General features: G+C 45.5%; 1 protein-coding gene across 5 annotated transcripts in view; it reads right to left on the bottom strand.

Moving 5' to 3' along the window:
- Window positions 1-22,354, bottom strand: part of LOC143961947 (CD209 antigen-like protein C) — a 321,050-nt gene that overhangs the window by 165,772 nt on the left and 132,924 nt on the right. For 2 of the 5 annotated variants that reach the window (XM_077471287.1, XM_077471288.1), the window contains exon 2: window positions 815-895. The exons of the other annotated variants lie outside the window; for them this stretch is intronic. In XM_077471287.1, the coding sequence (XP_077327413.1) occupies window positions 815-895 (81 nt within the window). The remainder of the gene's footprint in view (window positions 1-814; window positions 896-22,354) is intronic. 5 annotated transcript variants of the gene reach the window in all.

Genomic DNA, 22,354 nt, shown 5'->3' with positions numbered 1-22,354 from the left:
GGTGAATGCATTCACATTGGGGGACTCACAGTCACTGAAGGTGTGGTGAAGGATGAATTACCTTATTTGGACACGAATTTTCAATTTATCCATGGACATTCACTGTTGGACTTTTTTATAAATTTTTTACTCTAATTAATTTATATATATATTTTTTTTAAATCATTTTTCACTTTATTTTTTCACTGCAATAAATTTTTTCACCTGATTAAGTTTGGGTATATGCGCATGTGTTTTAATCATACATTGCTTTGCGCACTTTAGCACTTTATAGATGTATATGAGTTTATTCATGTATGTTTGGTTTGGTATATGTCTCACATGAGATGAAATAGAATTAGGAACATGTTGTGAGTCAATTGCACCAACACTAATATATACTTTTTGTACAAGTAGCAGCTTAGATTATAGGGTGGGAATTTGGTGTTTAGCGCAGTAGTGATACACGTAGGAAGAGGGAGTGAGATGTGGTGTATCAGTTATTCACATGCATATAAGCCTTTAACATTAGCTCTTTTGATTTTTCATGTTCGCGTCCCATAGACTTTAATGGTGTTCGCGCGTTCTGCCAAATTTTTTGATTGTTCGCAAGTTCTGGTGCGAACCGAACCAGGGGGTGTTTGGCTCATCTCTAGTGCACAGTCATTAAACTGTTCCCACAAAGTTGTGGGCATGAAATTGTCCAAAAGGACTTGGTATGCTGATGCCTTAAGACTTCATTGGAACTAAGGGGCCCAAGCCCAACCCCTGAAAAATACCCCCACACCATAATCCCCCCTCCACCAAATGATTTGCACATATAATAATAACTTACCTTTAGCTTTTGGTGTATTCTTCTTCCTCTGTACATCGTAATTGCTCATGTTGGCATATACATTGTCCTCAAAAGTTTGCCCTGTAGAGGAACATAGACCTTCATATGAATATTGTAGATTTCAGGGAGGATATACAGATATAATGGAGTTCTATGAGAGCAATGTATACTCTCCACTCAATATTTTTCATATCAGAGATCCACACATATCAGCTACGGTAACACAAAAAAGACCAACATGACGCAAACTATATCTGCACCTAAGAGGAATATACAACAAAAATTAATTTCTAATATTTTATTTTACAAAAAGAAGAATGTACATACAAAATGTTTAAAATAGAGACACATCTTCATTCCAAACTGGATAGTCAAAATTATACTTCATGTCATAAGAAATGGATGACGCGTTTCGCAAGTAGCTCCTTCAGAACCATATACAGTAATTATTGACTTTATGACCAAAGAACCTTAAAAATTAGAGACAAATCGGAGAAAAGAAATATCAATAAGCGTATGCTTTAAATAAATAACAAGATATTTGTAATTATATCGATACATATTTCTTATGTCAATATTTTCGTATAGACTATATATCTAGTTGAGGCTGAAATAGCAAAACTTACATGTGTCCAGCCCCATAAGGACCAGGAGAGCCTGGTAATCAGAAGTGGTGTATAGCCCCAATGATGGAAAATCAGGGAGAGATGGATGGTATTATACAGATACAGGGCTTAGGCTTGAATTGGTATTAATCTATTAATAAAGAAAACAATTATGGGTTACATCAGAGACATACCAAAGGTATGTGAAAGGAGTCACCTTGCGACTACACTAGCATCACAGAAATACAATTAATAATTCCGGCAAATACTTACACCTGTAGGTATTGGTGTCTGTGCCAGTTCGGCTGGGTTGGACTGGTTTCTCCTTGACCGTAGGTGTCACTGTCACTGCCGGTAAGTGCAGAAGCACAGTTCAGCTGGATGTATTGAATGCCATCTATTGCTCGGAACCAGCCCAGTGGGAGCGTTTTCTTGCTGTGCATTCTGGCAGATGGTATTTAAGATACTGACGCCATTGGCGGGGGGTCTTATTTTTTTTTTTTTGTTTTTGTTCGGTTCTTCTCTGGGATGTTCTTGACCCAGACCCCATGGCCCTCCTGGCCTGGGGTGCGCAGCTATGTATCTTGTGTCTCGGGCCGGCTGGCCCGAGGCAGCACAACTGAGAGGATAGGCCCGAGCAAATCTTGGGGCCTACTGATCCAGGAATGGTCCGGTGCTGTCTCGCCTGAGGAGAAAGGCCCAGCAACTGGAGGATCCAGGGGAGGAAGACTCTTTCAAGAGAAGACCGTGCACAAGGCTGGTATCTCTGGAGAAGCCTGGAAACTCAGATGAGGGGCGCAACCCGGATCATTATACATACAGTACCGCCGGTTCGGCTGAAAGAGACTGGTATCGCATTGAAATATTCTTTAATCTCTCAGTGACGCTTAAGTTTAAATTCACAAGTCTGTGGCAGAGACTGTGTCAAATACCCCACCGGCTGCTAGGTCCAGTGAGAGGGGCCTATCCGGTGGTGGCTGAATCTAGTTAATGGAACCGTTGTCTCCTTGATCTAAAAAGAGATCTTAAACCCGCAGTTACCAGGTGCCTGAACTCATCCTTAACCCTCTGACCCTTTTTATTGAGAGACTTTGCTTTTATTTTGAATAAATAACCATAAAAAAGACTAAGTATTGGAAATTCACATTCTTTGGGCCACTTTCCACGGGATCCCCAAGATGGAGATGCAAACAGGTGAGGTAACGATAAGCCCAAATAAAACCAGAAGCTCCTTTCATTTATAGAGATATACATGGTCTACTGGTCACATGTGTTGAATTCCTCCGAGAGCCATGCCTCATTCAGTTTTATAAATGTGAGGTAGTCAACACTGTTGTGAGCTAGGCAAGTGCCCTTAACGGTCATGATCCTCCCGCTGCGCTGAACGTCTATTCGGACAGGACACTGGATGAGGGGCAAGCCAACAGTTCCATTGCAAATTGGGCAAGCTCTGGCCAGAGGTCAAGCCTGCCCACCCAGTAGTCCAGGGGTTCAGGGTTCATCACTCCTCAGAGCGTCCACATCGGCCGTTAACCCGATGTAGTCGGACACCTGTCAGTCTAGGTATTCCCTGATGCTGGATCCGGATGAGACCTGTCGATGGGTCGGCTGAAAGAATGACCTCATATCAGAAGTCACCAACACATCTTCAAACCGGCCTCTTCTTGCAGGCTCTGTTGGATTGGTACCCGCAACTCCTTCTCTGGTAGTGGGAATTCCTCCTCTGCCAGCGCACGCAAAAGCAGAATGCAGCATTTCTCGAAGCAAGGCCTGGAAGTGCTCCATTCTGACAGCCCTCTGTGATGGTGGTAACATTTCCGCCATTTTGTGTTTGTACCGGGGGTCTAAGTACGTTGCCACCCAGTACTGGTCCTTGACCCTTATGCTTTTTATACGGGGGTCCGTGTTAAAACACTGGAGCATGAAGGCCCCCATTTGCACTAAACTGGAAGCGGTGTGGTGGCCTGGCTCCTGCTCATCATCCAGGATAATGTCGTCCTCTTCATTCTCCTCTCCCCATCCACGCACAACAGGGATCCCAGAAAGGTTTAAAGCATGCTCTTCTTGCTCCTCCTCATCCGCCCCGGCACCATCCTCCTCTGACTCCTCTTCAGACTCCTGTTGTTGACTTGTGTTAGATAGAGGGTCCCCCCAGGAATTGATCCAGCATTGCGACTTCCGCATCTTCCTGCTCCTGCTCCTCCATGGCTTGATCAATAACATGACGCAATGCACGCTCCATAAAGAAGGCATAAGGTACCATGTCACTGATGGCGCCAAGGCTGCAACTGACCAGTTTGGTGATCTCATCAAATGGCCGCAGAAGTCTGCATGCATCGCGCATGAGCAGCCACTGGCGTGGTGAAAAAAAAACAAGCTCCCCAGAACCTGTTCTGCCGCAGAGTTCATACAGGTAGACGTTAACTGCATGTGTCTGCTGGAGCAGCCTATCAAGCATATAGAAGGTTGAGTTCCATCGCATCGTGCAATCGCAAATAAGATGTCTGACCGGCAGATTGTGTCGCCGCCAGAATGTCAGCAAGGCGAGCCATGGTCGTGTAAGATCTTCTGAAATGGGCCAAGATTTTTCTTGCCTGCCGCAAGATGTCCTGGACCCCAGGGTATTTGACAACGAATCGCTGCACGACCAAGTTTAAGACGTGTGTCATACATAATTTTGCCCTGTTTCAATGCGCTAAGCAGATTGGCACCATTGTCACACACCACTTTACCAACTGTCAAATTGAGTGGTGTTAGCCACTGATCTGCCTGTGAACGCAAATCTGAAAGGAGTGCCGGGCCAGTGTGGCTCTTGGCTTTCAGGCACAACAGACACAGCACGGCATGGCAACGTCTCACCTGGCTTGTTGAATAGGTTCTGGGGAGCTTGGGTGGCACAGCAGAAGAGACGCTAGCAGCGGAAAAGGAGGAGTCAGCCGAGGAGGAGAGGGAGGAGGATAGAGTATGACGAGGAGAAGAGGAGGCAGGCCTGCATGCAATCCATGGTGGTAAAACCAAATCTACACGGGTGCCACGGGTTACATGCTTGACGGCCGTCAGAAGGTTCACCCAGTGGCCAGTAAAAGTAATATACTTTCCCTGCCCGTGTTTGCTAGACCACGTGTCTGCGGTCAGATGTAACTTGGCACTAACACTGTGTGCCAGAGATACATTCACTTGCCGCTGAACATGGCCATATAGCTCTGGGATGCCCTTCTGTGAGAAATACTTCCTTCCTGGGACCTTCCATTGTCGTGTTCCAATGGCCACAAATTTGCGAAAGGCCTCCGAGTCCACCAGTTTATATGGCAGTAGTTGGCGGGCTATCAGTTCTGACAAGCCAGCCGTCAACTGTTGGGCAAGAGGGTTATCCGGCATCATCATTTTTTTACGCTCAAACATTTGGCCCACGGAAGCCTGCCTTTTTGCAGAAAAACATGAGGTTGGCATGATGGAAGGTGGAGTGGAGGGCAATTGTGAGGAGAGAGGAGAAGAAAAAGTAGAAGACGAGGCTGGACGGTGAGAGCCTGGAGTGTGGCTTTGTGTGTTTCATTGCTCCCACTGGGCTCGGTGATGGCAGCTCATGTGCCTTCTTAAGGTAGTCGTCCCTAGGTGAGTGTTGGGCTTACCGTGACTTATGCATTGACTGCAAAGATTGCAGATGGCAACACTATTGTCAGAAGCGGACACGTTAAAAAAAGCCCACACTGCGGAGCCATGTGCCGGCGCCCTGGGAGCACCAGATGTGACCGTACATGGTCGATGACTCGCTCCAGATACATTTGCAGTCTGCTTTGTCCCTCCTGTGCAATGTAAGTTCTTCCTGCTTCTCCTCCCTATCTGCTGGTCCATATCTCCCTCTGAACTCCCCTCCTCTTCCTCTCTTGTGGGCACCCACGTGACATCACTAGACACATCATCATCGACGTCACCTTCCCCACCGCTATAATTAGAGATCCCGGAGTAGGCAGCAACAACGGGGACCAACCTCCTCCTTGGGCTGATCTGGGTACTGTCGTCAGACTGCTGAGTGGCGGTTGTTGCTACCTCCTCTTCCTGATCCAATGCCAAGAGTGGCTGCGCATCGGAAATGTTTTGATATGGATCGGAAAATAATTCCTGTGACTCAAGCAGAAGGTATAGCGTGGTTGTGGTGGTGGTGTTGGTGATAGTGTCTTTTGGGGTGCACACAGCAGAGAATGAAGAAGAGGGTGCAGATCGAGAGGATGAGGAGGGTGCAGAAAAGTAAGGCTGAGTGAGCCACTCAACCAAGTCTGGTGCGTCCTTCGACGTAATCGCACGCACCTTCTGCAATTTGCCACTTTGGCTTAAGCCTGTTGCTCCTGCCCTACCTGTCACGATCAGGGGTCAGGCTCGAAGACCAATTGCTATAGAAGTTGCAGGACTACCACTAACCAGCAGGATAGGAACACAGGCAGTCACCCTGGCAGATGACACAGGCTAACCAGAGGTGCGGAGTCTAAGTACTAACCGGTTTTCACCAGAGCACCAGATGGTAGAGATGGATTTAGCTGAATGTCAGTACCAGGTCGCGGTCCTCAGGATCGCCCCACCAGGAGGTGAGCAAGCCGGGGTTCAGTAGCAGATGAGCAGGTAAGGATCAAACAGAAGCGTGGTCAGTAAGCAACCAAAAGGTCGGTAACGAGTTGTTGCAGATTGGGATCAGGCAAGCGTAGTCGTGGAATAAGCCAAGGGTCGATAGCGAGCAGTAGCAAATATAAGCGGCAGCAGAGAAGACGGGAGCGAGATACAGGCTGGAGATAGCACAATATTCTGGCAAGGAGGAAGTGCAGAGACATGGCTTATATCAGGAAGTTCATGAAAGGAGCAAAGAGTTCAAGGTTTAGCTGAAATCAAGGTACAAGGCAGGGTTGTCAAAAGGATCTGACAAGGAACTGTCCAGCATCACAGATAGCTCAGAGAGAAGATTCATTGCCTGACACAGCTGAGGTCCTGGGTCCAGTCCAGGTCCTGACACTTCCCCTACCACCCCTACGGAAGGGCCTGCCTCTGCCTGTCATTTTTTAAATGACCCTGTGACAAATGTCTCTAGAGAGGTGCAGTATGTATGTGGAAGATGGTATATAACACCCCGCTTCAATCTGTCATTTTTGGGGGCCACTGGTCTATCACACCAGTTATAATACTTTTTTTTATTGCGTTTGTCACTCTTTGTTGAATCGCTGCAGAACTGCTCAGCAGTCACAATGATGCACAGTGGAAATGCACTATAATATGCTTTCTATATGTGCAAGTATTTTATATGTGTATTACACACCTACAGTATATACTGCACACCAAATAGTACACCTATACCGGTCCTTAAAAGGACCTTTGTGGACCTAGTAGCTAGTGATTTGCAGACTGTACCTCAGTCTCTACACTTATAAAAGACTGCTGCAGAATATGGTAGCAGTCAGCAGCAGTGCACCACAACCCTATATATTTTACACCTATACCAGTCCTTACAAGGACTTTTGTGGACCTAGTAGCTTGTGATTTGCAGACTGTCCCTCAGTCCCTACACTGATAAAAGACTGCTGCAGAAACCAGCAGTAATCTGCAATACAGCCCTGCACCAGCACCCTATATAGTGTACACCTATACCAGTCCTTAAAAGGACTTTTGTGGACCTAGTAGCTAGTGATTTGCAGACTGTCCCTCAGTCCCTACACTGATAAAAGACAGCTGCAGAAACAAGCAGTAATCTGCAGCACAGCAATGCACCAGCACCCTATATATTGTACACCTATACCAGTCCTTAAAAGGACCTTTGTGGACCTAATAGCAATAGCTAGTGATTAAACTGACTGTCCCTGCTGCATTTAGCGTCCTGCCCCTACACTGACAAAAGACAGCTGCAATCACCAGCACAGCAGTGCACTGAACCCTATATACTGTACTACACCTATACCAGTCCTTAAAAGGACTTTTGTGGACCTAATAGCTAGTGATTTGTGTCACTACAGTCTCTCCTTGCTGCACACAGCGTCCTGTCCCTACATTGACAAAAGACTGGCTGCTGCAATCACCAGCACAGCAGTGCACTGAACCCTATTTACTGTACTACAACTATACCAGTCCTTAAAAGTACTTTTGTGGACCTAATAACTAGCGATTTGTGTCACTACAGTCTGTCCCTGCTCCACACAGCAACCTCTCCCTACACTGACATAAGACAGAATGTAAAATGGCCGCTAGATCAGGTCTATTTATAAGGTAGGGGGTATGTCCAATTGTCCATGTGCTGAAATGTCTCCATTGGCTGTCCTGTACCCCATGATGGATGTGTCATCATGGGTCAAAGTTCTTTCACACTGTAAACACATATGTCCAGGCGAACAGCGGCAATAGTCCGCCGATTGGGCAAATCGCGAACACGAAAAATTTGCCGCAAACCGACCGCCGGGCGAACAGTTCGGCCATCCCTAACCTTCAACCTCTCCCTCTCTACTGGCATTTTTCCCAACCCTCTAAAACATGCACTAGTCACTCCCATACCAAAAAAGGCCTCATTGGACCCCACCAATCTTAACTACCTAAGACCCATCTCTTTACTCCCTTTTGCCTCCAAACTCCTTGAACGTTTAATCTACAACTGACTGAGCGACCACCTCATTGAGAATATCCTTTTTGATCCCCTTCAGTCTGGAATTCGCCCATAGCACTCCACAGAAACTGCCCTCCTAAAACTCTCAAACGACTTACTAACAGCCAAAACCAGAGGTCATTATTCTCGTACTCTTACTCGTGGACCGTTGCGCTGCCTTTGATACAGTTGACCACCCCCTCCTCAAAAAAAAAAAAAATGACTTGGTCTCCATGGCTGCACTCTCCTTTGGTTTGAATCTTACCTATCTCACTGCACCTTCAGTGTCACTTACAACTCCACTTCCTTCTCTCCAACTCCTCTTACGGTTGGGGTCCCCCAAGTTTCTGTCCTTGGACCTCTTCTATTCTCGATCTACACGTCCTCCCTGGGTCTGCTGATAGTCTCCCTTGGCTTCCATTACCATTTATATGCCGATAACACCCAAATCTATCTCTCTGCCCCCCAGCTCACCCCATCAGTCTCATCAAGCATCACCGATTTACTAACAGACATTTCAGCCTGGATGTCAAACCACTTCCTCAAACTGAATCTGTCTAATACTAAGCTCATAATATTTCCTCACCCTAACTTCTCTATCAATATTATTAGCACATCTATCAGCCTGTCCCCACATGCCAGGGTACTAGGGGAAACCTTAGAGTAGAGTCTGAACTGTCCTTTCAAGCCCACATCCAATCCCTGTCCAAATCATGCCAACATTTATAGAATACGCCCCTTTTTAACCAATGACACCACCTGACTCCAGGATTTCTCTATAGCTTCTCCCATCTTTTGGAACTCCCTACCCCAATCTGTCTGACTGTCCCCTAATCTAGACATCTGTAGACGATACCTGAAAACCCTTCTCTTTTAAGAAGCCTATCCTGCTACTAATACATTGTTTTACTTCCTCCATCAGCTCATCCCCCAAGCTATTACCTTTTATATCAACTGACCCTTCACTTTTAGATTGTAAGTTCTAATTAGACACGTGCAATTCATTTAATTCTGAATTTTAGTTTAGTTTCCGAAATTACAAATTTCTGACATTACCAATTTCAAATTTACGAATTTTCTAATTTACAAATTTCCTAATTTCCGAAATTAGGAATTACCGAATTTCCAAAATTCCAAATTCCTGAATTTCCAAAATTACAAATTTCCGAAATTTCGAATTTCCAAAATTACACATTTCTGAATTTCCGAAATTCTGAATTTCAGATTTCCGTAATTCAAATTTCCAATATTACAAATTTCTGAATTTCCGAAATTCTGAATTTCAAATTTCCAAATGTCCAAATTTCCTTAATTCAAATTTCCAAAATTCCAAATTTTCAAAATTCCAAATTTCTGAATTCCTGAAATTATGAATTTCCAAATTATGAATTTCCAAAAATGTGGAATTTACAAATTTCCATAAATTTGGAATTTCAGAAATTTGGGATTTCATAAATTTGTAATATCATAAATTTGGAATTTCAGAAATTTGAAATTTCAAAAATTTGACATTTTGGAAATTCGAAATTTGGAAATTAGAACATTCAAAATTTCATAAATTTAAAAATTTGGAAATTTGAAAATCCAAGCAAGTAGTCTGTATTGCTGCTAAATTAATTGTATGTATTTTTTAATACCAGGCAGACCATCCCTGTCTGCCTGTGACCCTGAACCTTTGGTGTGTACTCTGTTGTTCCTGTCTGCTAGTTTCCCTGACCTCTGCCTTATCCCCTTACTATCCTTGTAGTCCCAGTCTGCTCCTTTCTTTTCCTGTAGTCTACTGTGAGCGTGAGCTGTGAGATCCTAGGGGCCACAACCTGGAGCCAGACTGCAGAGGAACACCTGCTGGCTCTTAGACTCCGCGCCCTGGGGAATCTATGCTCCAGCTCCCATTGGGATCTGTGTTAGTGATCCTGTAGACCTGTGTCCTGAATCTCCCTGGGTTAAATCCGCAGCAGTCGGTCCTAAGGTCCACTACCTAGCGGTGCACTTCCGACTCCTGTGGAGTGCATCTGTCATCTGGTCTCAGGTGACCTGACACAGGATCAGGATCAGGATTGGGATCAGGATCACAAGCTAGCAGGTCAGAACACAAGGACGATACCAAGGCAAACATATGAGTGTTTTCCGGGTATTTATATGCCTGTAATTGGTCTCAAGTGACACCTGATTGCAAGAGGTGCTGACTGCTCCACACTGCCAGGATCCATCCGCTGGTGGACGCCAGTACTGTGGCCCAAATATGACATAATACTATCAACAGGGAAAAGATCCCCTGGCAGTTCCAGCCTGCCAGGAGACACCTGCTGGTGGATCTCAGTAATGAAAGGGAAATATCAGGCAGTGCCACCAGCGGATGGAACCTTCTCTGAAAGCCTAGCTCTAATGAGCAGGACCCTCTGATTCCTCTTGTACCAAATTCTAATGTAACTGTTATGTCTGCCTTTATTTTGTTATGCTCTGCGCAAACGGTTGGCGCTATATAAATCCTGTATTATAATAATAATAATAATAATAATAATAATAATATGGACTCACATAACAACTGAATTTGACTTTATTGAATATCTGTGAGCAGAGATAATTCAAAGTTAATTTTACTGTTGCAAAGTGTGTGACTACTCTGATTAAAGCACAGTGATACATTGCATCCATAAAGTATTTACAGTACTTCTCTTTTTCCACATTTTGTTATGTTACAGCCTTATTCCAAAATGGAATAAATTCATTATTTTCCTCAAAATTCTACAAAAAATACCCCATAATGACAACGTTAAAGAAGTTTGTTTGAAATCTTTGCAAATTTAAAAAAGATAAAAAAAACGAAAGAAAATCCCATGTACATAAGTATTTATAGCCTTGACACTCAGAATTTAGCTCAGGTCCATCCTGTTTTCACTGATCATAGTAGTTTCATAGTTAGTTAGGTTGAATAAAGACACCAGTCCATCCAGTTCAACCTGTGTGAGTGTCTACAATTGTCCCTATCCCTGTACATTGCACACTCACATCAGTCCCTACCCTGAAGGAGCCCACAATCCAAGGTCCTCATTCATATATTAGGGTCAATTTTGGACAGAAGCCAATTAAGCTACCTGCATGTCTTTGGAGTGTGAGAGGAAACCAGAGTACCTGGAGGAAACCCACGCAGGCACAGGGAGAACATGCAAACTCCAAGCAGGTAGTGTCGTGGTTGGGATTCGAACCAGCGACCCTTCTTACTGCTAGGTGAGAGTGCTAACCACTACACCACTGTGCTGCCTGTAGAGATCCTTGAGCTGTTTCCGCAACTTGATTAGAGTCCACCTGCGGCAAATTCAGATTATTGGACATGATTTGGAAAGGCGCACACCTGTCTATAGAAGGTCCCACAGGTAACAGTGCATGTCAGAGCACAAACCAAGCCATGAAGTCCATGGAATGGTCTGTAGACCTCCGAGACAGGCATGGAGGCACAGATCTAGGGAAGGGTACAGAAAGATTTCTGCAGCATTGAAGGGCCCAATTGGACACATTGGCCTCCATCATCTGTAAATGGAAGAAGTTTGAAACCACCAGGACTCTTCCTAGAGCGGGCCGCCCAGGCCAAACTGAGCGATCGGGGGAGAAGGGTCTTAGTCAGGGAGGTGACCAAGAGCCTGATGGTCACTCTGAAAGAGCTCCAGCATTTCTCTGTGGAGTGAAGAGAACCTTCCAGAAGAACAACCATCTCTGCAGGATTCCACCAATCACTCCTGTATGGTAGAGTGGCCAGATGGAAGGCATTCCTCAGTAAAAGGCACATGATGACTACCCGCCTAGAGTTTGCCAAAAGACACCCGGAGGACCCTCAGACCAAGAGAGACACAGGAGATGTAAAAATATATATATATATATTTTACTATCTAAAGTTAAACCAACAACAAGGGCAGAAAATTTAATAGATGGAAAGATAAAAAAATGACTGAAGTTCCGCTTTAAAGAAGGTTGAAGAGAGGAACAAAACCAAGAAAAGAGGAAGTGGGTGAGGTGATGTGACTGCAATATATGAGATTACCATTGTATGGGTAAATGCAATAACCACACCAGGCTTTTTCTGCCATTTTTTGTTTACAAAAAAGTTTAAACCCTAATTTTTTGCGAGAAAATTACTTATAACCTCCAAACATTACATTTATTTTATTTTTATTTTTTTAAGCGGAGACCCTAGTGAATAAAAATGGCAATCATTGCAATTTTTTATGTCACATGGTATTCGTGCAGTGGTTTTACAAACACAATTTGGGGGGGGGGGGAATACACTTTAATGAATTATTAAAAAAAATATATACATTATTTACCCCTTTATATTTTATATATAATTCATAATTTTTAATTTATTAATTAAATTTAATTTATGATAATAATTTATTAAATTAATATATATATATATATATATATATATATATATGTATCTCTTTTTATTTTTATAATGTGAAAGAAAGATGATGTTGCGCCAAGTAAATAGATACCTAACATGTCACGCTTTAAAATTGCGCACACTCGCCACTATACTTCCAACAATATGATTTTATATATATATATATATATATATATATATATATATATATATATATATAAAATTAGTAGTGGTGGTGAGCTCAGACTCTCCATCTTTCCTTTGTTTAACCCCTTCAATACCGGCCACTTTCGCACCTTCCTGCCCAGGCCAAGTTTCAGCTTTCAGCGCTGTCGCTTTTTAAATGACAGTTGCGCGGTAACACTGTACCCAAACTAATTTTTTATCATTTTGCTCCCGCAAATAGAGCTTTCTTTTGGTGGTATTTGATCACCTCTGCGTTTTTATTTTTTGCTAAAACGAACAAAAAAAGATTAAAAATACCTTTTTCTTTGTTTTTGTTATACAATTTTGTAAATAAGTTTTCTACTTCACTGATGGGCACTGATAAGCTGCACTGATGGGCACTGATAAGGTGGCACCAATGAGAAGGCACTGATGATGGCCACTGATAGGCGGCACTGATGGGCACGGATAAGGTGGCTCCAATGAGATGGCACTGATTATGGGCAGTGATAGGCAGCACTGATAGGTGGCACTGATATGCAGGACTGATGGGCATTGATAGGAGCCTCTGATGGGCATTCATAGGTGGCACTGGTGCGCACTGATGGGCACTGATAGGCAACACTGATGATCACTGATAAGTGACACTGATGAGCACTGAAAGGCTGCACTGATGGGCACTTATGGAGGCACTAATAGATGGCACTGATGGGCACTGATAGGCAACACTGATCGGCACTGATAGACAACACTGATGGGCACTGATAGTTGACACTGATGGGCACCGAAAGGCTGCACTGATGGGTACTTATGGGAGCACTGATAGATGGCACTGATGGGAACTGATATATTTCACTGATAAGCATCACTGGCAGGCATTTTTCATTGGCACTGATTGGAAGCTGCCTGGGCACTGATTGGCATTTCACTGGTGGTCTAGGGCGGCATACCTGGTGGTCCTGGGCAGGCATCCAAGGGGGTGCTGTGCTGATAGACAATCAGCACAGACCCCCCCTGTCAGGAAAGCAGCCGATCGGCTCTCCTCTACTTGAGTGAAGAAAAGCCGATCACCATCTCTTCATCTTTACATCGTTATCAGTGGTGATTGAACACGGCTGATCACATGGTAATTTACCGAGATCGGTGTAGCGGTGTGCATGATTGACACACAGCACCACCGATCGCCGCGATGCGCGCCCCCGCAAATGACAACACCATATGATGTCCGGTCAGGATATCGCAACCGCTTTTACGTCATTTTGCTATATGGCGGGCAGCGAGTGATTAAAATCGAACTGTTATTACAACAAAGTCAGCATTGTTCTGTTAGCTTCTGTTTTCAGCCGCTGTTTCGTCATACATGGTCTTCACATGTTTTCATGACCGCATGCGCTTTCAGCACTTTTGTTACTGCGTACGCATTGTAATAAATATATTGAACAAGAAGAAAATTGAGCACCCTTGTGGAATGGTGACAAACCACGGTACCTAAAAATCTCCATAGGCGACGTTTTAAACGCCTTTACAGGTTACCTGTTTAGAGTTACAGAGGCGGTCTAGCGCTACAATTATCGCTCTCGCTCTAAAGCCGCGTACACACGATCGGATTTTCTGACAACAAAAACGTGGATTTTTTTTTTCCGAAGGATGTTGGCTCAAACTCGTCTTGCATGCACACAGTCACACAAATGTGGGCCCAAAATTCCGAACGTCAAGAACGCGGTGAAGTACAAGACGTACGACGAGCCGAGACAATGGAAGTTCAATAGGCATGGCGGCTCCTTATGCTTGATTCTGAGCATGTCCGGACTTTGGTGTGACGGACTTGTGTACACACGATCGGACTTTCCAACAACACGTTTTTGTTGTCGGAAGATTTGAGAACCTGCTCTCCAACATTTGTTGGGGGAAAGTCCGACAGCAAATGTTCGATGGAGCGTACGCACGGTCAGACTTTCAGACAACAAGCTCACATCCAACATTTGTTGTCAGAAAGTCCGACCGTGTGTACAGTGATAACCCACATATGTGGTGCGAATACCGTAACATATGTGTGCACAACTTACGTATGCGTTTATTTCTGCACTGGAGCATGGAGGGATAGGGGGAGGGGCTTTACTTTTTTTATTACTTTTAATTTTTCATTGTTAAACTTTCTCTTTAATTTTTTTATATTACTTGCAAGGGATGCAAACAGCCCTTGTAATAGAAATAAGCATGACAGTTACTCTTTATGGAGAGATCGGTGGTCAAAGAATACCCCAAATCTCTTATTTAGTTTTAAAGAGGTTTTAAAACCTCCCTGTATTGTTTGTACCCAATAGGTGATCCTAGAATTAGGCTTCCCTATAGATACTGTAAATATCTCGAAAATGTGCACCGCTTAGGAGATATTTACTGTATACCCCAACGATGATGTTCATCATTGGTATCAGTGGGGGGAATTGTGCCCCATCATTGATATCAGTGGGAAATATAGTGCCCCATGATTGGTGTCAGTGGGAGGAATAGTGCCCCATCATTGATATCAGTGGGAGGAATAGTGCCCCATCATTGGTATCAGTGGGAGGAATAGTGCCCCATCATTTGTGTCAGTAGGAGGAATAGTGCCCCATCATTGGTATCAGTGGGAGGAATAGTGCCCCATCATTGGTATCAGTGGGAGGAATAGTGCCCCATCATTGGTATCAGTATGAGGAATAGTGCCCCATCATTTGTGTCAGTAGGAGGAATAGCGCCCCATCATTGGTATCAGTGGGAGGAATAGTGCCCCATCATTGGTATTAGTGGGAGGAATAGCGCCCCATCATTGGTATCAGTGGGATGAATAGTGCCCCATCATTTGTGTCAGTAGGAGGAATAGTGCCCCATATTCCTCCCACTGATACCAATAATGGGGCACTATTCCTCCCACTGATACAAATGATGGAGCACTATTTCATCCACTGATACCAATGATGGGGCACTATTCCTTCCACTGACACCAATGATGGGGCACTATTGATCTTTTATTAAAAAGAATCAAGCGACCAATTTTATACAAAAGTAAAAAACAAAAACATATTATAAAACGTCAACAGAAAAACAAAGGAATACACATCACCGTTCAGAATATATACAATATATACATAGTCCATTAGCAAAACATGAAAAACTATTTACATAAAGCAGCAGAGAGGGCCTAAGAGGCACAACCCATCACCTATGTACGCAGCCATTTATCAAAAATGAATCATAAATGAAAAAAAAAAAAAAAACTAGGGTGACAAGAGACAGACAGCCACACCCGGAAAAGAGACTCCTGGCAGTCAGGGAGGCTTGAAACCCCTCCACGCCTTCAACCAAGCCCCCTGACTCCGCTTGTCCCTCTCAAGCACCCGAATCTTCTCCACCTCATGCAGAATATCATACACCCCCGCCTCCACAGGAAGGATTTTACGCCGAATGCTGACCTGACACCGTGCGTTCCAGGTGAAATAACGGACTACTAGGCTAACTAGAAAAAGTGAATCCAAACAAAAAACCCCCCCAGTATTGAATGCTCCGTACGCCCATTCAGCATAACCCAGCCTGGAGAGGAAAGGAACACCGAGGGCCCGTCCCACCTGTTTGTACACCTCTATGTTAAAGGGGCAATGAAGCAGAAAATGGTCCATAGTCTCCTCCTCACCTGCACACTCCTCCCGAGGACAGCTACGATCCACCCCACTGCAGAATTTCAAATTGCCCCGAACATAGAGCCTCCCATGGAAGCACAACCAGGCCAGATCCCTAAATTTAGGGGGTACTCTGTCCAAATTAATCAATCTTAACCCCACCCTCAAAACTGGTCCTGGGCAATCCCTTAAGGCCAGTGGGTCATGAAAGACTTCGCTCAAGACTCGACTCATAAGGACTTTCCTTGGAACCGATCTGAGATCTTCAGCCGACAATCGCCACTGCCGCAGTAACTTCAGGCACGGAGCGACATAGGCTGGTAGCTGACCACGATGACCCCTGAGATTCTTCACTTGGCCAACTTCTTCCCAAAGTCGCAGAAAAGGCCTAAACCAAGATCTAAATATGCCTACCCATCCAGGAGGTTCCACTGCAAGCATATTACCAATGTTAAATTTGAGAAATAGCAGTGAAAAGAATAGAACTGGGTTGACCATACCTAAGCCACCCTCCCTCCTGGATAGATAGGTGACATTCCTCTTGATGGGGTTCAGTCTGTTCCCCCACAGCATCTGGAAGAACACACTACTGACCCTAGCATAGAGAGACACTGGCAAGATGCAGACAAAGCTGACATACAAGAAGATCGGAATCAGGTAAGTCTTAATCAGATCAACCCTTTCCCTCAGAGATAGCTTCCATCTCTTCCAGCTGACCACCTTAGTATTGGCAATTTCCAGACTGCCTTCCCAGTTTTTGAGGCCATAATCGCCGGGTCCAAATTCAATGCCTAGAATCTTAATTCTTTCCTGGGGCACTGGAAAGGTGTCCGGGAGATCAAACCCCTTCCCTTCCTTTCCCATCCAGAACTTCACTCTTTTCCTGATTGATCTTGGAGCCTGATGCTTCAGAATACCGTGATGTCAGAGAGACCACCTCCTCTGCTTCATCTGCCCCAGTGACAATCACTGACACATCGTCCGCATAGGCAACAACCCTCAAAGGTGGCTCACCCGGGAGCCCCACTGGCACCCCACACAACATGCCGCTCTCTAGCCTCCTGATGAAAGGGTCAATTGCAAACACATAGAGCAGGGGACTCAGAGGACAACCCTGGCGCACCCCGGAGCCAACCTCAAAGGACTGCCCAACCAAACCATTAACAAGAGGAAAGCTTTCTGCCCCCTTATACAAGACCTTTAACCAATCGACAAAACCACCCGGCAGACCGTACTTACTAAGGAGCAACCACAGGTACTCATGGTTAACACGATCAAAAGCCTTTGCCTGATCCAATGTCAGCAAATACTTTCCCCAGCCTGCAGCCCTGCACCGCTCCAAGGCCTCCCGGACAGCTAAAACCGCTGTGAAGGTGCTTCTACCCTGGACCGAACAGTGCTGATGGCGAGAAAGCAAAGACTCTGCTACTGACGATAGGCGCCAGAAAATAATCTTTGCCAGTATCTTTCTATCGACATTAAGAAGGCTGATGGGGCGCCAATTCTCAATCATCTAAGGATCTTTACCCTTTGAAAGAAGAATCACAGCCGAGTGCCTCATGGAAGGGGAAAGCACCCCCTCAGCAAGGCAACTGTTAAAAACCTCTACCAAGTGTGGGGCCAGAATAGACTTAAAGGCTTTGTAAAACTCAGCCGTCAAGCCATCCGGTCCAGGTGACTTTTTGATGGCAAGCTGATCAATCGCCCTCATCACCTCTTCAACTGTGATCTCCTCTGTCAAATTCATCAATGAAACATCTCCACCATTCAGACCTGGAGTAGAGTCCAAAAAGCTGTCCATCTTGTCACGGTCAAGCTCTTTCCTCCCAAGAAGGTCAGCATAAAAAGACCTCACGACCTCCAGGATCCCTGACCTGGACTTTGTCAAGGAACCTGTACTGTCCTTAAGGCCAACAACCGTTTTAACAGCTACACCGTGTTTGCAGTTCTGGTAAGGGTCAGGCGAGTGGTACTTCCCATAGTCCCTCTCCAGAACCAAAGAGGCATGCACTATTGGGCACTATGGGGCACTATTCCTCCCACTGACACCAACGATGAGACACTATTCCTCCCACTGATACCAATGATGGGGCACTACTCCTCCCACTGACACCAATGATGAGACACTATTCCTCCCACTGATACCAATGATGGGGCACTATTCCCCCCACTGATACCAATGATGGGGCGCTATTCCTCCTACTGATACCAATGACGGAGCACTATTCCTCCCACTGACACCAATGATGGGGCACTATTCCTCCCACTGATACCAATGATGGGGCACTATTCCTCCCACTGATACCAATGATGGGACACTATTCCTCCCACTGATACCAATGATGGGGCGCTATTCCTCCTACTGATACCAATGACGGAGCACTATTCCTCCCACTGACACCAATGATGGGGCACTATTCCTCCCACTGATACCAATGATGGGGCACTATTCCTCCCACTGATACCAATGATGGGACACTATTCCTCCCACTGATACCAATGATGGGACACTATTCCTCCCACTGATAACAATGATGGGGCACTATTCCTCCCACTGATACCAATGATGGGACACTATTCCTCCCACTGATACCAATGATGGGGCACTATTCCTCCCACTGATACCAATGATGGGACACTATTCCTCCCACTGATACCAATGATGGGGCACTATTGATCTTTTATTAAAAAGAATCAAGCGACCAATTTTATACAAAAGTAAAAAACAAAAACATATTATAAAACGTCAACAGAAAAACAAAGGAATACACATCAACGTTCAGAATATATACAATATATACATAGTCCATTACCAAAACATGAAAACTATTTACATAAAGCAGCAGAGAGGGCCTAAGAGGCACAACCCATCACCTATGTACGCAGCCATTTATCAAAAATGAATCATAAATGAAAAAATCTAGGGTGATAAGAGACAGAAGCCACACCCGGGAAAGAGACTCCTGGCAGTCAGGGAGGCTTGAAACCCCTCCACGCCTTCAACCAAGCCCCCCGACTCCGCTTGTCCCTCTCAAGCCCCCGAATCTTCTCCACCTCATGCAGAATGTCATACACCACCACCTCAACAGGAAGGATTTTACGCCGAATGCTGACCTGACACCGTGCGTTCCAGGTGAAATAACGGACTACTAGGCTAACTAGAAAAAGTGTATCCAAACAAAATACCCCACCAGTATTGAATGCTCCGTACGCCCACTCAGCATAACCCAGCCTGGAGAGGAAAGGGACACCGAGGGCCCGCCCCACCTGTTTGTACACCTCTATGTTAAAGGGGCAATGAAGCAGAAAATGGTCCATAGTCTCCTCCTCACCTGCACACTCCTCCCGAGGACAGCTACGATCCACCCCACTGCGGAATTTCAATTTGCCCCGAACATAGAGCCTCCCATGGAAGCACAACCAGGCCAGATCCCTAAATTTAGGGGGTACTCTATCCAAATTAATCAATCTTAACCCCACCCTCAAAACTGGGCCTGGGCAATCCCTTAAGGCCAGTGGATCATGAAAGACTTCGCTCAAGACTCGACTCATAAGGACTTTCCTCGGAACCGATCTGAGATCTTCAGCCGACAATCGCCACTGCCGCAGTAACTTCAGGCACGGAGCAACATAGGCTGGTAGCTGACCACGATGACCCCTGAGATTCTTCACTTGGCCACCTTCTTCCCAAAGTCGCAGAAAAGGCCTAAACCAAGATCTAAATATGCCTACCCATCCAGGAGGTTCCACTGCAAGCATATTACCAATGTTAAATTTGAGAAATAGCAGTGAAAAGAAAAGAACTGGGTTGACCATACCTAAGCCACCCTCCCTCCTGGATAGATAGGTGACATTCCTCTTGATGGGGTTCAGTCTGTTCCCCCACAGCATCTGGAAGAACACACTACTGACCCTAGCATAGAGAGACACTGGCAAGATGCAGACAAAGCTGACATACAAGAAGATCGGAATCAGGTAAGTCTTAATCAGATCAACCCTTTCCCTCAGAGATAGCTTCCATCTCTTCCAGCTGACCACCTTAGTATTGGCAATTTCCAGACTGCCTTCCCAGTTTTTGAGGCCATAATCGCCGGGTCCAAATTCAATGCCTAGAATCTTAATTCTTTCCTGGGGCACTGGAAAGGTGTCCGGGAGATCAAACCCCTTCCCTTCCTTTCCCATCCAGAACTTCACTCTTTTCCTGATTGATCTTGGAGCCTGATGCTTCAGAATACCGTGATGTCAGAGAGACCACCTCCTCTGCTTCATCTGCCCCAGTGACAATCACCGACACATCGTCCGCATAGGCAACAACCCTCAAAGGTGGCTCACCCGGGAGCCCCACTGGCACCCCACACAACATGCCGCTCTCTAGCCTCCTGATGAAAGGGTCAATTGCAAACACATAGAGCAGGGGACTCAGAGGACAACCCTGGCGCACCCCGGAGCCAACCTCAAAGGACTGCCCAACCAAACCATTAACAAGAGGAAAGCTTTCTGCCCCCTTATACAAGACCTTTAACCAATCGACAAAACCACCCGGCAGACCGTACTTACTAAGGAGCAACCACAGGTACTCATGGTTAACACGATCAAAAGCCTTTGCCTGATCCAATGTCAGCAAATACTTTCCCCAGCCTGCAGCCCTGCACCGCTCCAAGGCCTCCCGGACAGCTAAAACCGCTGTGAAGGTGCTTCTACCCTGGACCGAACAGTGCTGATGGCAAGAAAGCAAAGACTCTGCTACTGACGATAGGCGCCAGAAAATAATCTTTGCCAGTATCTTTCTATCGACATTAAGAAGGCTGATGGGGCGCCAATTCTCAATCATCTAAGGATCTTTACCCTTTGAAAGAAGAATCACAGCCGAGTGCCTCATGGAAGGGGAAAGCACCCCCTCAGCAAGGCAACTGTTAAAAACCTCTACCAAATGTGGGGCCAGAATAGACTTAAAGGCTTTGTAAAACTCAGCCGTCAAGCCATCCGGTCCAGGTGACTTTTTGATGGCAAGCTGATCAATCGCCCTCATCACCTCTTCAACTGTGATCTCCTCTGTCAAATTCATCAATGAAACATCTCCACCATTCAGACCTGGAGTAGAGTCCAAAAAGCTGTCCATCTTGTCACGGTCAAGCTCTTTCCTCCCAAGAAGGTCAGCATAAAAAGACCTCACGACCTCCAGGATCCCTGACCTGGACTTTGTCAAGGAACCTGTACTGTCCTTAAGGCCAACAACCGTTTTAACAGCTACACCGTGTTTGCAGTTCTGGTAAGGGTCAGGCGAGTGGTACTTCCCATAGTCCCTCTCCAGAACCAAAGAGGCATGCACTATTGGGCACTATGGGGCACTATTCCTCCCACTGACACCAACGATGAGACACTATTCCTCCCACTGATACCAATGATGGGGCACTACTCCTCCCACTGACACCAATGATGAGACACTATTCCTCCCACTGATACCAATGATGGGGCACTATTCCCCCTACTGATACCAATGATGGGGCGCTATTCCTCCTACTGATACCAATGACGGAGCACTATTCCTCCCACTGACACCAATGATGGGGCACTATTCCTCCCACTGATACCAATGATGGGGCACTATTCCTCCCACTGATACCAATGATGGGACACTATTCCTCCCACTGATACCAATGATGGGGTGCTATTCCTCCTACTGATACCAATGACGGAGCACTATTCCTCCCACTGACACCAATGATGGGGCACTATTCCTCCCACTGATACCAATGATGGGGCACTATTCCTCCCACTGATACCAATGATGGGACACTATTCCTCCCACTGATACCAATGATGGGACACTATTCCTCCCACTGATACCAATGATGGGGCACTATTCCTCCCACTGATACCAATGATGGGACACTATTCCTCCCACTGATACCAATGATGGGGCACTATTCCTCCCACTGATACCAATGATGGGGCACTATTCCTCCCACTGATACCAATGATGGGACACTATTTCTCCCACTGATACCAATGATGGGGCACTATTCCTCCCACTGACACCAATGATGGGGCACTATTCCTCCCACTGACACCAATGATGGGGCACTATTCCTTCCACTGACACCAATGATGGGGCACTATCAGTGG

The sequence above is a fragment of the Lithobates pipiens genome, unplaced genomic scaffold, assembly GCF_037356315.1.
Source record: "Lithobates pipiens isolate NorthernLeopardFrog02 unplaced genomic scaffold, aLitPip1_a1.2 Scaffold_8, whole genome shotgun sequence".
NCBI classification, from domain to species: domain Eukaryota; kingdom Metazoa; phylum Chordata; class Amphibia; order Anura; family Ranidae; genus Lithobates; species Lithobates pipiens.
Note: the sequence above shows the minus strand (reverse complement) of the source record. Positions and strands in the feature narration are given on the sequence as shown.